Source organism: Micromys minutus, assembly GCF_963924665.1.
Source record: "Micromys minutus genome assembly, chromosome: 26".
NCBI classification, from domain to species: Eukaryota; Metazoa; Chordata; class Mammalia; order Rodentia; family Muridae; genus Micromys; species Micromys minutus.
The window spans coordinates 14065960-14083886 of NC_137961.1; the positions used below are offsets into that span (position 1 = coordinate 14065960).

General features: G+C 45.1%; 1 protein-coding gene across 1 annotated transcript in view; it reads left to right on the forward strand.

The window, feature by feature from the left end:
- The window catches only part of CHD7 (chromodomain helicase DNA binding protein 7), a 167637-nt gene extending 162511 nt beyond the window's left edge, over positions 1–5126 (forward strand). The window contains exons 35-38 of the mRNA XM_080938708.1: positions 632–853; positions 2060–2200; positions 2352–2456; positions 3778–5126. Of these exons, the coding sequence (XP_080794834.1) occupies positions 632–853; positions 2060–2200; positions 2352–2456; positions 3778–4695 (1386 nt within the window). The 3' untranslated portion in view covers positions 4696–5126. The remainder of the gene's footprint in view (positions 1–631; positions 854–2059; positions 2201–2351; positions 2457–3777) is intronic.
- The last annotated feature ends 12801 nt before the right edge of the window (positions 5127–17927 follow it).

Sequence of the window (17927 nt, forward strand, 5' to 3'; positions counted from 1 at the left end):
ACTTGTTTGCTGTGGAGTTTGAAGTCATGAGGATATGGACATGGGGATGACGTAAGATGCAGGTTGTGGAAAGCCTGGAGTGCCAAGCTAATAACGTGGGGGTGTCCTGAAGCTATCGGGGAGCCCAACTCAGGGAGTGACTTAATGGCAGCGTCTGAACCAGGTGGAGGCTACTGCATTTTAGAAAGCCCTGGGGATGGAGAAGTGGATGTTGGAATGTTGGAAGCATAGCATTTAAGGACCAGCAGCAGGGTAAAGGTGGGGTGTGAATTTCTGGTGTTTCCACGCCTGCCTAGTATAAAATGGTGCTGTCCCAACAGTGTTGTACTGCTGTCTGAGTGCCAGGAATAAACTGGTGTTTGTTGGAACAGTACTCAGGGATCCGCGTAGCATGGCGGAGTAGTCATAGTCGCTTACTTGGTCCTCTACGCTTGAGTTTCCTACAGAAGAAACCCTGGGAAGGAGTCTAGAAGTGTCATCTATTCTGAAAGTCATCCTAAAACGGGCATTGTTTCCAACAGCATCTCCCTTTTTGATGAAAGATCTTTGGGCTGGAGCAGTATCTTCCTCGAGTAGAGCATTCTCAGAATCTTCTCATGCAACAATTGTGATCACTGTCTGCTTCCTGCAGGAGGATGCTGAGGTGACCAAAGCTTTTGAAGAAGATATAGAGACCCCACCGTTAAGAAACATTCCTTCTCCTGGACAGCTGGACCCCGACACCCGGATCCCTGTGATAAACCTTGAAGATGGGACTAGGCTGGTGGGAGAAGAGGCTCCTAAAAACAAGGACTTGGTTGACTGGCTGAAGCTGCACCCTACCTATGCTGTTGATATGCCGAGTTATGTACCAGTAAGTACTTCGGAGCCGGGGCTTGTGAAGCCTCACGGGGTCTGCCCAATTGCTTCTTATCTGAGCCGGTTCTTGACTGCTACCTGCACCAGATTTCTGCTGTGACTTGGACATGAAGGAAACTGGTTGCAGGCTGTCCTACTGAAGGACACCCTCACTGTTACTCATTTTCTCCTTCTCCAGCATGCTTCCCTCACATGGTATAGCTCCCACGTGTCTAGGCTTTGTGGGGACAGTCTTGAGTGCATTTTTTTGGTCTCCAGACAAAGCTTGACCCGGCCAGAGCTATAAAGCTCTTGTCTCCAGTGATTTCTTTTAAGCACCTAGCCCTTGTGTGTTATACTAAATACCCGTCATTATCTCCATGTGGTGTGCCCTATAGACCACTTTCTAGCTGGCAACACGGATCTCTTCCTATGCTTTTGTGATTAATATTTTTTAGACACTTTGTGCTTTTTCAAAGAGTCTGGACCATCTCCTCTCTTGCTACTAACAGCTTCCTTTCAGCCTCCCACTCACAACACCTCAAAGACAAAACTGTCATGGAGTCATGTAGGATGTCACCGCTGGGTTCATTTATGTCACTGACTAGAAATAAATAAAGGTATTGTATAAAGCCTCTTCAAATACTTGGATTTGCATAGATATTTGAAGACACCCTCCTCCCCTTTTGTTCTTGCTACCAGGGACTGAACCCAGGTGCTCACAGATGCTGTGTGCAGGTGCTCACACCTCTAACCCTTCTCAAAAACTTTAAATGAAAGTCTCACTTAAGGAGGTTGTCAGACAACTATAGAGTTGGCTCATTGGTTAAGAGCACTCTTACTCTTGAAGACCTGAATGTGGTACCCAGCATCCATTTATAACTCAAGTCCCAGAAGAGCAGATGCTCTCCTGACCTCCGAGGACACCAAGCACATACACATACACACATACACACATACATACATACATACATACATACATACATACATACATACATACATACACACAGGCAAAACAGTCATACACAGAAGCTAAATAAATCTTACAAAATTTCAAGTCTCAGAGTACCTGTTGGATACACAAGTCAGGGAGATCCTTTCTCAGAAAAGTATAGTTACTGTTACATGTAAATGGTTGTTAAAACTTCACAGCACTCAGGCATTCATAGGAAGGGCCCAGTACTAAACACAGCCTCATTAAGTATGTCCTTTTCTTTTGCAGAAGAATGCAGACGTGCTCTTTTCCCCGTTTCAGAAACCGAAACAGAAACGACATAGGTGTCGGAATCCTAATAAATTGGATATAAACACTTTGACGGGAGAAGAAAGAGTTCCCGTTGTTAACAAACGAAATGGGAAGAAGGTAGGTGCTGGGGAAGGCACTGGTGAGGACTAAGAATCGGATTCCTTCTAGAACCTGTGCGTGTTCCTGTGGACCGGGAAAGAGGGAGATGAGGGGAGAGGGGAGAGAAACCTCCATGGTGTTCAGAGGTTCACCACATGCATCTTCCCAGATGGGTGGAGCCATGGCCCCTCCGATGAAGGACCTGCCCAGGTGGCTGGAGGAGAACCCTGAGTTTGCTGTCGCTCCAGACTGGACCGATATAGTCAAGCAGTCTGTAAGTACACCGAAGAGGTCCACATAAAAACCGTGTGCCTGAGTGCGTATTGTCCCATTGGCTAGCACTTATCTAGTTGCCACTTAATCCTAGCTTAAAACGCATCATTTTCTTACATAATCAGTGAGTTGTATTTTTTTACACACACATCATTAACTGGGGGTGAGCTGTATCAGCTCTGATTTAAAAATACTGTGTGGGGGCATACCCACTCCCAGCCCTGGAGGTGGACTTGCTCCAGGGCAACTGATTTTACAGCATCTTCGAGATAGACCTTGTGCTGGACGGGAAACATGAAGATTGTTAGCCACGATGTCATCTTAAAATAGACATAGCAACTCTGCGTAAAATTGCATCATTATTAGTTTCTTTCAAGGCAACTTTTAGTGGCTTGCTTATTGTTTTCGCTTGTTTAAATAGTACAATAAAATTGCCTCTAGCCATGTGATGGGACCCAGTTTTGTGAACCGGTACCTACCTAATCTCCTCTCTGAGGTCCCTGTACCTCTGATTCCACCCCTGTAGCCCTGACTACTCCTGTCTAGTCTCCATTCCTCATGGTTTGAAGTAGGAACTACATAACCCAAGACTCTGTGGCTTCCACTGAGTGTTTTCTGGAAAACACTGGAATGGAGTATGTATCGGGGTCTGCTGTACAGCATGTGAATCCGTGCTCAGACACCCATGACACGCAGGCTGCTGGGGTTTTTCACGTTTGTTAAATTATTAGTGGAACTGTTATAAATGTTTACATGCAGGTTTTGGTGTAGCCTCTCGAGGTTGGGAGGGGGGCGGTTACACGTGTGAGCTTAACTTATTCAGTTTTTCTACCCTGTTAACAATTTTTTCCTTATTCTTACCTATATTTGAAATATCTAGAAAGCACAGTGTATAGAATGTCTTTTGTGATGTTACTTTATCCTTTTTCTTCCGTACAAACCCTTTCAAAGTTGGCATATTTGTTCTGCAATTCATTGACCAATGAAAGGTTGTTTGTGCGTGCTACTTGCGTTGCACACGTGTTCATCACGTACCGATGACGCCAGTCAATCAGCCACAGTCTGGTGTGTTGATCCTTAAGTTATGGGTGCCGATACCTTGGCATTCACTTCAGTGGCAGCGTAGCCTTGAACAGTTTTTGTTGTTTCCTGCAACTTGGCAAGAAAAGAGAACCTGTGTTTGCCCCGGCTCTCACCTTCAGCATTTAGAAGCAATGGCTTGCACTGTTGAGAATGTGGTGTGGAGCTGGAAACAGCCCACCCTGGCAGTGAGTACTCTAACCGGCCTCTACAGCTCTTGTCTGCTTCCCCCTGTCCTCCAGGGTTTTGTTCCCGAGTCAATGTTTGACCGGCTCCTCACTGGACCTGTGGTGCGGGGAGAAGGAGCCAGCAGGAGGGGACGGAGGCCCAAGAGCGAAATCGCCCGAGCAGCCGCTGCGGCTGCCGCCGTGGCCTCCACGTCAGGGATCAACCCTCTGCTGGTGAACAGCCTGTTTGCTGGGATGGACCTGACAAGCCTTCAGAATCTCCAGAACCTGCAGTCCCTCCAGCTGGCAGGGCTCATGGGCTTCCCTCCAGGACTGGCCACAGCTGCCACCGCCGGAGGCGACGCGAAGAGCCCCGCCGCCGTGCTGCCCCTGATGCTGCCAGGGATGGCGGGCCTGCCCAACGTGTTCGGCCTGGGCGGGCTGCTCAACAGCCCGCTCTCAGCTGCTGCTGGAAACACCACTACTGCTTCGAGCCAAGGAGAGCCAGAGGACGGCCCTTCGAAAGCCGAGGAGAAAGGAAACGACCACGAAGACGAGAACCGAGACTCGGAGAAAAGCACAGACGCCGTCTCGGCTGCTGACTCTGCGAACGGATCTGTTGGTGCTGCTACTGCCCCGGCCGCATTGCCCTCCAACCCGCTGGCCTTCAACCCCTTCCTCCTGTCCACCATGGCCCCAGGCCTCTTCTACCCATCCATGTTTCTACCTCCAGGACTGGGGGGATTGACACTGCCTGGCTTCCCAGCACTGGCGGGACTCCAGAACGCCGTGGGTGCCAGCGAAGAGAAGGCTGCTGACAAGGCCGAGGGAGGCCCCTGTAAAGACGGAGAGACCCTGGAAGGCAGCGATGCCGAGGAGAACCTGGACAAGACTGTAGCGTCCTCCATCTTGGAAGACGAGGTTGCACAGGGTGAAGAGCTGGACTCCCTCGAAGGCGGGGACGAGCTAGAAAACAACCGAAATGACGAGTAGCGGCAGCAGTCCCACTGAAAGTGTTGAAAACTGTTGACAGGTGGTAGTCCTACTGTTTACACTCACAGTTAATGTTCATACCTAGTTTTATAAGCTGTTCTGTAACATAGTGTAGCAAAAAAAAAAAAAAAGAAAGAAAGAAAGAAAGAAAGAGAAAAAGAAAGAAAGAAAGAAAAGAAAAAAAAAAAAGAAAAGGAAAAAAAAAAGTCCAAGTCATGTTATGCAGGTGTGTCCGAAGGTATCTTGGTCATTAAGTATTGTGCAGTGCATTATTTATTATCCCTAGGAAGGATGAAATTTGAGAGGTGATCATGTCTTTTTAAGGAAACTTACGTAATGCTCTGCTTCTTTCTTTGGGTACCACTGGTATTATACTAAAGAGCAATTTGTAACAGCGGCACTAGTGGAAGGACGTGCTGCTCAGAGGAAGTATGAAGTTATATATTTAATTTTTTAATTTTAATTTTTTTTTTTTTTTTTTTTTTTTTTTTTTTTTTTTTTTTTTGCTGTGAAGGTCAAGATGAAATCCACCATACATATCATACCTTGCTCATTCGTCTCCCTTTCAGACTTTATGGGGGTTCCCACATTTTTTTTGCATACACACATCCATACACTCTGACAATCTCCACGTTAGTGTGAATGCCTCTTTCCCCGAGGCACAGCAATAATAAGGCAGCTGTTGAATGTGAAGGGTCCCTTTGGAGAATTAACCTTCTGGGAGGGTTCTTGCCAGACAACTGCAGTCCCATTGGCTTGTGGTCTTGTAATGCACTGGTATAAACAAAATAAAGAGAAGAGTAAGTAGAAGACTGAGAAGTAAGAATCAGGTACCTTTTTTTTTTTGTTTGTTTTTAAATTAAAGGACTTTGTTACTTTAGCCACAAAGCTAAAACAGCATTACCTCAGCTCTAAACTAGCCTTGAAGTTTACAGACAGGACTTTGTAAATGTTTTTCTTTGTTGTGATGTCCTTTTGTTTTTTTTTCTCTGAAAACTGCTATCATGTAAGATAAAATGTAAATTTCTGCCAACTGTAGTAATGATGCTTTTAATAAAAGTGACCCATGATATGCAGAGATGTAGTTATAGAATGCAATGTGTAGGGGAGCTGGTGTTCACTTTTGTTTTGTTTTTTTATTATTCACAATAGCTGCACATACAGCCTTCTGGCTTTCATGCTTTGCTTGCTATGTCCTCTTATGCTAGATTAGCTGCTAGTCACCTACACTGGCCGTCTTCAGGACCAGATGGAGAGGAAAACCTTGAATTACCACCTTTGTGTAATTCCACACCAGATATCTCAGTAGACACACACACAAACCTCTTATTGCTCCCCTGAAAGGGCATCTGAGAGTAGGAATCCTGGAAATGTGTGCAGCCTGTGATAATGGGGTACACAGTAGACAAAGGGGCAGAAGAAAAATGAGGCTTTAATAGGCACACTATCTAGGTCATTTATCCTTGGATAATGGAAGAAAAACACAATGTCGTAGTGTCAGCAAGGGACACAAAGGCATTCTGGTGTCCTGCCGACCAGAGCTTGAGACCAGGAGCCAGTGTGTGGAAAGACCCACTAACTAAAACAGACCCACTTTGTTCGCGTGTGCGTGTGTGTGTGTATGTGTGTGTGTGTGTATGCGTGTGCATGCATTCACCCACTCTCAAGGGCTACTAGATTCTTAAACCCATTGTTTTTTACAATTAGATTTCAATGATAAGACCTGTTTTCTATGTCACTTGAGCAAAGCCTATTCCATCTCAAAAAAGGGGCGGTATGGATGGGGATGTACATGTCTTACACCTTCCTACACCTTTACACACCAGTACACACACAGGTTATTCTCTACACGGGACAGGCCAGTCTATCTAAATTCCTGTTGGACAGTGAGACTCCAGCTGACTTGTGTATCCAAAACGACAATGCGCCCATGTGACTGGAAGAGGAGGAGCAACTTGAAGCTACCAGAGTGGCTAAATCTTGAAGGTTAACCAGCCTGTGCTCGGTAAGCAAGTGCCTTAGCATGCCTTCTGAAATGGCATCCTCTGACCGTGGGGGTCAGTCCAGATCTGCACGAAGCAGAGACCTTAAATGTTTAACTGAAAAACTTAAGTAGGGAGAGCTGGCCTAATAAAATGCATTATGAGAGGTTCCAGTCCTAAAATTCTTTATTTACTAGAAAGTTCCTTGTCAGCTTCTGTGAGCAGGGTCGAGCATGACTCTGCCTGTCAGCACTGAATGTCGAGAGGGATGGTGATCTTCAGGGCAGAGAGGTGTCTGTTGCTTGGCAGCAGTAAGAACTCTGAACTTAGACATCAGCACCCTTTTTTATTTATTTATTTATTTATTTATTTATTTATTTATTTATTTATTTAGGTGTTACACAAAGTCATTCAGATTTCCACATTGGAAAATACGTGTTTGCTTTCTTTCCCTGGAAAGAAGTCTAGATCCACCTTGAATCTGTTATATATATATATATATATATATATATATATATATATATATATATATATATATATATATATTTACAATTCAGTCTCATGTTAAACAATGTTTCCTGTGCTGCAAACGAAGCACCAGGACTGTTGCTGCCTCGATGCTTGGTTCGGCGAGGGAGGCAGAGAGACGGTAAGTAAGAGGCTCACACTGCGCTTTGGAGACTGATCTGAACCGTGGCCCACCAGGCCCCCCTGAAGGACTGCACTGGGTTTCAAAAATAATGATAATAATATCGGGACAATCCAAAGTTTTGGAGTTACTGTTTTACATATTCCTCTTCATAACTGCATAGTATAGTTGAGGCTGAAACTTGAGCAAAGCTTTTTTTTTTTTAAGTCTCTTTTGAGGCAAGGTCTCCATGCGGCCCAGGCAGGCTGTATATCCACTTTCCTGCCTCTGCCTCCCCAATGCTGGGGTCATGGGTGTGTACAATTGCACAGGAAAGGGAAGCCTGGAAAATTAGATCTGGAAACTGGAAAATTTTGTTTGTGTGTTACATTTGAGTTTGTGTTGCCCCCCCCAACCCCCCAAACACACACAAGTACTTCTACTGTATAAAGAAACCAAGTCTTTGAAAAGATGAACTTGATCCTGGTAGGGTCTGCAGTTGGAACCAAGCCCTTAACCACTGTGCTTCACAAGGAAGCAGTCACTGGTGCTGGAGTTAGAGAAAGGAATAACAGGCTGGACCCCTGCTGTTGTACTTCTTACCTTGTAAGGACTGGTGGGCTCGGGGTTTGGCAGAGCAAAGAAGACTGGTTAATGAGACAACAGACTGGTAAAGGCGAAGGACCCCAGAGGGACCGGCCAAACCCACCTGCACTTTGAGGAACCGTAGGCAGGCATGGCTGCAGGACCTCCCGAGAGAAAAAAAGAACCAAAGACCTTAAGCTGGGATTGCTAGGGGGTGAGAAGGAATATTAACATGTCTGTCCAGGAGACTTGGGAAGTGAGGTTATATCATATAGAGTCTGGATGGTTCTGGCGGGAGATTGGGCCTCATCTAAGCACTAAAGAAAGTCATTGGAAGGCTCCAGCCAGGAAAGGGAGAGATTTAGGCCTTTAAAGGGTCAACATGGCAGTAGCCCAAAAATGAGGGCTTGCAAAAGGGAGTGAGGAATTCCAGCTGGGGGGTAGGTCTAGCAGTAGTGGGCTTGGAAAATATTTTAGAGTCAAAAACCTGTTTAAATAAACAGCTCAATGAATGATTTCAATGAACTCTTCAGGACTATTATCACTTGAAGAATACACCCAGAAGTAAAACCAACAGATAAAGAATATTTTCTATGGTGTTTTGGTTTTTTCCCATAATACCACAATTAGTGGTTTTTAAAAAGATTGGAAATTGAAATATATATATTTTTTTTCACAATACAGTGAAAATTATTTTTAAGTTCAGAATTTAATTCTTTATTTTATCATTATTCACTTGACACCTGATTGAAGCCCTCTTCTTCCCAGTGTTCCCCTCACATGGTTCCTATCCCTCCCTCCTCTTCACCTCTGTGAAGGGAGAGGCCCCTCCCAGAAAACCAACCCACCCTGGTAACAAAGTGAGAACGTGCAGCTTTTCAGAGATGATATATCTGCAGTGAGTGCCTCGTGCACAGGGACATTAAACTGGGAAGCAGAATGACGTCAGCATCTTCTGACAGGCACTTGAGAGTTAGGTGAGGTCTCATTCATTCACCGTGTCTCTTGACAAGGTTTATATTTTTTTTTATATGTTTTCTTAGCTCAGGTAAGATTTACCACAGTTTTATAGACATACTAAACTAAATTGAAAACTGCTTCTGGAATCCAGTCTAACTTAGACTCCTTCCTGGTGACACATTCATCACTTTTTTAGTAGCCGAGTCACCTACTTGGGAATATTCAGTGATGCTGAAGATGGTCATTGGAGTATTAAATTTTGTTGCATCAACTCTTCCCAAAGGGTCTGTAGTAAGATCTAACTTTGGATCTTCCTACATAAAGCTGGATTTTAATTTGATTTCCTAAGTGATTTTACTGTGTAGTTTAAACAGACTGGAACAGGACAGTGACATCAGGTATGTTCATTTCTGACATCTTTTTGTTTAGAGTGATGCATGATTTGTCTGGCTCCCGAGCAGATTGGGACTTCCATCACGAGAGCAAAGGAAGCAGAGTTCTATCTCTGCGTGCTCACGGGCATGCCGCTGAACTACAGCCGAGCCTCTCTGCAGCCTGAGCTTCCATGAACAGTCTTTTTCCTGTGGCCTTTCTGGCCCAGAGAGCAATCTATCCTGGTGGATTTGGAGTTGTTGCAAAGCAACATCTTAGCGAGGGTTCTAGTGTATAAAGCAGAAGTGCCTATTCAGAATGTCACATAGGCTTCAGTCCAGGTGACCTCCTCCACTGCCTTTTCACCACCTCCACAGTTTGATCTGAAAGCTTAATTTCAAAATTACCCAAGAAACGTGATCCTTCTCACTGCCTGACGGGAGCCAGGTGACCCTGTGCAACTCAAAACTGCCTTGCTTCTGTCGGTGTTCCTTCTAAACTTCCAATGGGATGTGGGCTGGGTGGCTGGAAACAAGCAAGCTATGCATTTTAGTGGTTTGAAGGGAAGGCATAAGGCATCCTACAGTGGCATGAATTCCTGTTCAGAATGTCCCACCATGCCTCCCTTGGAGGCAGTAAGCTCTGTAGATTTCACCCACTCTCTCTCTTTCCCTCCCTCCCTCTCTCTCTCCCTTTCCCTCTCTCTCCCTCCCTCTCTCTTTTGTTGTTGTGGTTACTATGTACTTATGAGCTAACCACACCCAGCCAGTTAGGCACCTGTTGCTACTATCCCTTTGCATGAGAAATAGGGCCATCCCACCACAATGGTGTATCTTCCTGTCTTCCAAATGGCTTTTTCTGGGCGGTTGTAGCTCTCATGTGGTTTACAAAGCTGTAGTTTCCTCTGCTAGGGTTGGATCCTCCAAGGCAACTCCATGGTGTTTTCCCTCTTATGAGAGGTCTGAAAAGTGGGGGCAGCCATTGCCTCTGACCATGGACTTGTTCTGTCCCAGTTTCTATTGCTTCATCTTTCTGGGGGGCAGCTATATCAACTCAGAGTAACCCAAAGGGGTTATTCTGTAAAACCATCCTTAAAGTCTTCTGCCCCTTACTCTCCAAAATCTAAAGGTATGAACATTTTCTGTCCTTCTCTGTGTAAATCCAGTGTGGTCTGAGCCATCAAACAGAAGAACGCTGTCAAAAGAGCTCAGTAACAAAGCAGTTGGCTTGGACTCCCTGCCCTTCAACCACTTTGAGTAAAGGACTCTGTAGACCATAGGAATTCAGGGCCAGTGGAGGAAGAATACAATCTAAGCTGAGACCTGTCTTTTATTCCAAAACATCCCCCATCAAAACGCTTATATAAGGGGTTTGTCAGTGTCACTTTTTCTGTTAAAATCTTGGTAAGGTTCTTAGGATTGGTCAGTGAGTAAAGATGCTGCTAAGCCTGGCTCCTGGAGGTCAATCTTCTGGACACACTGGTACAAAGAGAGAACCAACTCCTGGAAGTTACCCTCTGACCTCTGCATATGCCAACATACACACATATACCATCTAAATCCAATGTATTTTTAATTATGTATTTAATTGAAAATCATTGTTAGCATTCCTCTATGCTCCACCCACCTGGCAACAGCCTGGTAGGCCCTCATGTTATAAAAAGGCCACACAGCCCCTTTTACAGCAAGCCAGGCCTACCTGGGTGGAGCATAGAAGGAATGCCAACAAGGATCCTACTCTCTCTATCTTTTCTCTCTCTGACTCTTTCTCCTTCTCAACCTTTCCCCCTCCCCCTCTCTCTGCATGTTTCTGGCTAGACTCTTCTGTTGTTTGTCTGTCTGCCTGCCTGCCTACCTTCCATCTTTCTCTGTCTTCTACTCCCTCTCAACTCCTCTTCTCATGTTCCTAAATAAACTCAACTCTATACCCTTCATGTGGCTGGTACCTCAGGGGAAAGTTATGTCTCAGCATGGGCCCACCAAGGCACCCCTCCCCCATCACCATATCTGGCTCTACAAAATATATCCTTGGCTCCTTTTTATAAAACACAACAGCCTTAACCTCAAAACCTGAGTCACGGCAGAGAATAATTTATGTTGATGTTATATGCCCCTCCTATGTTTTCTGTGTTCTTGTTGTGTTTTGTTTTTCTGAGACCATCTCACCAGGTACTGCTCTCAGTTCACCTGCCCGAGGGCTGGGGTCACAGGTGTGTTCTACCATGCCTAGCTTTAATTATTTCCTAGTGTGACTTATAACAGGCCAGAGGCGCCATCAGCGACTTTCCAAAAGGATTGAGGTGTGGGCTTCGTATTGGAAGAAAGCTGGCCTTGCTGACCACTGCTTTCTCCCTAACATTTGCAGCTCAAATGTACCCATGGCCAAAGACCCCACTCTATTTCCCCCTCCCCCACGCTCCTGTACCCCAGTTACCATGATGAGTGCTGTGGGAGGAAGTAATGTCACAAACACATTACCAGGAAGTTTCGCAAAGCCATTTAACAACTCTACTGGCTAGCTTGGCACACCTAAGTTGTAAAGGGTAAGAACTCATGGACAATTATAAAGACACAGGACACTGGACACATCCCCACATGTTAGAATGTTCATGAATGTGACACATTTATCTAGCAATGATGCCATGCCAAATGCCTCTCTCCCTACACCCAGGGAGTAACTGAAGCCCACCAGAACTTGAAGGTTAGGCAAACACACTGTCTTAATAGCTGTTACAGACACAAATGACCCTAGCTTGGTGGTTGTTAGTCATAGCTAAGTGTATTGAATTATTAAGAAGTTTCTGAGCCCAGAGAGATGTGAGGGTAGATTCGTGGGTTCATGGTTTGTGTTAGCCTCTTACAGTTTGACCTCACTGAGCTTGCTGTAAGGTGAGCTCATCTTGGGTCCTAAATTTATTGGGATTAAAAAAAAAAACGACCACCACTAAATGTAAAAATACCCAAAACTTCAGTTAAGTGACCTACACACCAACCTATCTACTGTTACCATGGTTATATGTGTCATCTATGGCCCGAGAATGACACCACTAGCCAATTCTAGAAAACCAGACACTTGCTTGGTGAATGAAATGCCTCCTTTTAAATTTCTGGTTTTGCTTTGGGTCTTCATATATTTAAGGCTCTTTAGGAATACAAATCCTAAAGATTTTCTCTGTATTTAGTGAGAGAACTTTTTTCCAAAAGTATTCTTTACCCTTTTGGGGGGTGGTTGATTGCCAAATATTTACCGTGCAACTAGAGTTGGGAAATGGGCAATGAGGAAAAGGAATGTAGTTTAGTCGCATGGATCTCAGGGTATCATTGAGTTGGCTAACTACCCAACCCTTGTCTGCCTGCTGATAGAGGTTTGAGGCCATGTGTACACGTACTGTGTCAACTTGAAGCTTTGAGAGAAGGCAAGATACTCATTACTTTCAAGACTAAAAAAAAATTCCCAGGGTTCAGTTTTTCTCAAGGTTAGTGGTAGGCTCAAAAGCTGGTCCTAAAACTAAACCATATATATTTCTTCCCACTACCTTAGAACCAACCAGGGCCTCCTCCTACACACAGTGGGAACCAGAACTTTGCCCATCTCAGAGCACTCTCTCCCATTTGTTCACCAGGGAAAAGCAAACGAATTACGTTCTTACCTTCCTTGTGATGCAGTGTGTGGGTTAGAAATAGGACTCTCTAAGGATTGTGTCTGAACTGGCACTGATCATCATCTGATGATGAGTTTCAAAGTGCCACAAGAGAAAGTGGGGGTGGAACACTGGGGAGATACAATTGAAGTGTTCCCAGGGCACAGAGCTGATACCTATCCTGAAAGACAGGCGACCTGCTGTGATGGGAATCAGCGTGAGGAAGGGCCAAGGCTGCACAAAAGGTGTTTTCTTAGCACAGCAGGGGAGAAGGTTAGCTAGCTGGAACCTTGTGTGCATTTGTAGTGTGATAGGAAGGCTTTTAAACAACATAAAATAGGGCAAGGATGTATCTCAGTAGTACACTGTGTGTGGTAGGAGCCCATGAGCTCCAGGAGTCAATCCTCAGCACCAAACATGCAAAAAAAAAAAAAAAAAAAGAAAGAAAGAAAGAAAGAAAGAAAGAAAAATGGCTAGAACTTTACACAATATATGCTTACTCCCACTAATGGGTTCTTTTCTGTTATCGTCCTATCTATGTTATTACTGTAAGGAAGTGGGCATCCTACAAACGTACACTGATGTGTGAGTGACAGATGATTGGCATCCTGAACTTTGAAACGTCGCACAGAAAACCAGGCTTTCTACATAAATTTAGAGTGAGTGGTTCCAGATTCCTTGACCTCAGAGGCACAGTTGCGTGTTTTTATATTTACCGCAAAAGGCTCCTACATTTGTCTGGTCTTCAAGGTGCCTGTGGCCTCTCTGAGAGCAACAATCAGAGAAGATGAGGCAGGCATGGAGGCCTGTGCTGGTAATCCCAGCACTTAGGAGGCTCAGACAGGAGGAATGCACATCCAGATAAACCTGTGCTACATCTGTCTCAAAATTACGATTTATTATTACCATATAAATTATAATTTACACATATAGTTATGTAAATACATTTATATTCATAAACATAAGTTACATTGTAAATCACGACTCGTAAGTGTATAATAATTAAAATTAATAATAATGATTATTAACTAAGTAAGCTGGCAAAGGGGCCTTAGAGATGGCAGAGGTTGCTTTCAAGAACATTGTGCAAGTGGAAAACAGAGGCAAGGTCAGTCCCTGAAGAAGGAAAACCATGCCAAACCGTCTTCTTCCCCCTCCCAAATGCGTGTCCTGTGCAGAAGATGCCAGTCTCTATTGTGTCATTGAGCCTTGAGCGCACCTCCTTTCTCCTGCCCAACGTGGGGAGTAGAAGAAGCACCCTGCATGGCAGCCTCCTGCAAACACTGAATGGGCTTATGCTTAGCTCCACTTGGCACTCTGACACGAAGCACATACAATGTCTGCTATTGTGACTACTGTCCCTGTGTGGCGACAGTACCGAGGGGCACTCTGTCCCCATTGTGTTCGTCCAGTGCTTTGTGAGTGCGTGTTTGTTTTGGGTAGAATGAACAGTATTTCTCACTCGCCGAGGCTGGGAGAAAAATCGGGCAATCTAATAAGGCTGTAGTCTCTTCCGCAGTACTCAGACCCGCAAGACACAAACAAGACCTTTCTTACCAGCCTGGCTTCTGGCAGCTGCCACAGGACCTGCATGGTGGCCCTGCCAAGCTAACACAGGTTCCTAGATGCCCAAGGTGTGCCTGCTCCTGCCAGATGGCAACTGGCACCCACGTCACCACGCCCTCTGCCCTGGCATGCTCGGGGCAGGGCTCCTGTTCCCACTCGCCTTTCAGTATGAAAGCAGAACCAAAACAAAATAGAATAGGCTCCAGGGAGCTGCCCTTAGCCTTCCTTGTGTGGGAGAGCTGAGGTGAGGAAAGAGAATCTGTTCCGTACTAAGTGCCTGCCGCTTGGCCACGCTGAGTTTCTGCCTTCTCATTTAAAAATCTAACGTCCCTTTTTCTGCATCACTGTTTGCCTGAATGCCAGACCTTTTCCCAGTCAGGGCAAAATACCTCTGGGTGCCCTGGATTTGGAGGCAGTGTGTGGGGATGATTGGTTATGAACTCCAGGAGAGACAATGGATGTAGTATGTGCCCAGACATCTGCCACCAGGCGCTGACTTGGTTTCCCAAGCTCAGTTATTTTACTGATTTGTTATTTTTAAGATGGGATCTCCATACACGTGTGCCCAAGCCTGCCCTTTCCCCACCTCACCTGCCAAGTATTAGGGTAGTAGTATGTCACTGTGTCTGACTCCAAAACCCAGTTTAAAATGGTCAGCTGGTCAGGGTGTTGGCTGCCAGTCAGTCTGAGTTCCCCAGAACCCTTATGCTACTAGAAAACAAATTCTGGAAGTTACCCTCTGGCCCCCATAGGCTCAATGTGTCCCATGCATCCGCCACCCCATATATACAAAATAAATAAATGTAAAAAAAAATGAATACATAAATAAAGGGGCACAATGGCAAAGGCTTTTCTGTTTTCAACAGTTGACCATCTGATAGTGAGGGTGTAGGAGCCAGGGGGACTAGAACACTTAATACAAAGAACTGGGGTATAAACGCCTGTACCTGTGTGTTTCCAATCAGATGGTTTCCTATGTAGCTTTTCCACCTTTAAAAAAAAAAAAAAAAAAGGGCACACTGCCCCTTGTGCCTTCCGTGGTAACACTCAGGGTGTCTGAGAACAGCTGCACTCGAAGAAAAGATGTCCTACCACATGACACAGTCACCCAAGGCCCACATGGCACCGGCAGGCTATTCTCATCTGGCAGACTCTCTGGCCCAGAGCTCCTCGAAAATCTCTCCACCCAACTTGCTAAGTTCCTGTGTCAGGTGACTGTCACGCCATCCCCACACATCCCAATTCTGTGGTGGCCTGGCGTGTCCAGCCACCATACTGTTGTTTTCTGGTATTCAGTTAAGTCTCTGCGTGAAGGAAAACATCACACAATCTTAGTTCAGAGTCAACAGGTAACTCAACCACTGAGTGCAACTACTAGCATAATTAGTAAGTCACACTAAATTAAATCCTGGTGGGCCCTAGTGGATCTGCCCTCTAACCAGGGCAACAAGACAAACATCTGCCCATTGGGGAGTAGGTCCTCTCAGGAGAGACCCTGCTGTCCCTTTGGTCTGGGACTTCCAGCCTCTGGTATAACAGAGACACACATGTCTGTTGTTGAAGCCACCCAGTCTAGAGTGCTTTGCTAGGACAGCCCTGGCAAGGCCATAAAGTGTTCCTTTTATGAATTTATATTCCTATTACAGTTTACAAGTCTGGCCAACCTTGGCATCTTGGCAAAGGGAAGTAAGGAAGGACACATGGCATAAAGAAGGGCAGCATTGTGCTGTGGTTACCGTGGGTTCTGGTAGCTGGGTCCTATGCAGCTAACTAGGTTGTGTTCCCTGCACAAGCTGCCTCCCCTCTCTGGACATTTATCTTAGATGGAAGTTGGGATGGTGATGGTGGAGGTAGTGGTGGTGTTGAGTGTGGTGGTGTTGAGTGTGGTGGTGGTAGTGAGTGTGGTGATGGTGGTGGTGGTGGTGGTGATACTTTCTGCCCAAATATTTTTCTCTTTTCCTCTCTCTTTTTGGAGGCAGGGGGTGGGGGTAGAGAGACAGAGGAGGGAAAGGAAAGGAGAGAGGAAGGGGAGAGGACACATACACACACACACATACATACAGATGTGCTGTGATCAGAGGTCAACCACTGGTGGAATTAGTTTCTCAGTCGTCTTCCTTCCTTCCTTCCTTCCTTCCTTCCTTCCTTCCTTCCTTCCTTCCTTCCTTTCTTCCTTCCTTTCTTTCTTTTTTGAAATGGGGTCTTCCATTAGACAGATGTTCACAATTAAGCTAGGCAAATGACCAGTAAGTCCCCGGAGAGCCTCTGTCTGTCCTTCCCCAGCGCTGGGGTTATACAGGCATGCACCAGCCACCACACCCTGGCTTTTCATCTGGATTCTGGGAATCTAAAAGTCAGGTCCCAGGGTTTGTGCAGCAAGAACGTTACCAACTTGGCTATGTGCTCAGCCCACACATTCGTCGTCTTAAGAATGTTGGCATGAGGAGGCATGTCTTGTGGGGGACAGTGTGACATACTGGTGAGTTATAAGGAAGTAATACTTGTTGGGTTTTTCTATGTGTTCATTTCTGACGATCCAAAGATGGGGATGGCTTCCAAACAGATTTCTTGAAAACAAAACAAAACTTGCTGCCTTGGATTCTGCAGCTGTCAACTCTGGAAACAGAAAAGGGGGGATGGGAAGGAGGGAAGGGGGAGCCAGCAACTTCTACTTTCAAGCAGCGCAAAGTAGTAAATCTGTTTAGGTCTCATCATGTTTGACTTTAAGAAAATGGCTGAGCTATGGGCAAGGTAATTCAGGAGGATATAAATGGCTGCATTATAATACACAGACACCTATTTTAAGCATGATCTATGTTTTTGAGAAAATTCATTACAATAAGTCTTACAATCCTAACCTCTTCGATGAATTTTTCATGTCTGCACACCAAGTTATATATAAAGTGATGGTGATCACGCACCTTTGGGGCGCTGCTGAGCACCAGCTGTTTCAAGCATGATTTATAGGTTGCCACGCTCAAGGTTAATAATCAGGAGAAACAGGTTATAGTATGCAATGGATTGATGTCAGGTTAGAAGTTCAGTTAGTAGAGATAGCATGTTATAAGGAAGTAGACACGTTTAATTGTTTTCTACCATTTGTAATAAACTAAAAACAAACGGTGTTTTTCATAGGGAAACCTCTCTGCTGACTGTAACTTCGGGTTACTTTTGGCTTTATTCAAAGGGAAACACAGCTAGGAATTAATTATTAGCTGTGCATATGAAAACACAGCTTGAAGGTACTTAAACATCTGTGCAATGGGTCTGTGCAGAAGGCTTGATGGAGCTTCACAAACATCAAGCTAATTACGCCCTCGATGGAACAGAGCATTCTGTGATAGCCAAATGCCTAGAGGGTTTATCAGAGATGTGGTACACATAAGTCACAAGTCAACCTGCAAGGGTGCCGACACGTAACTTGTCTCCCTTTATGGGAAGAATTAGTTCATCAATTTTATACAGATTTCTGAAATATCCCCTCGAAATCGAGACAAAG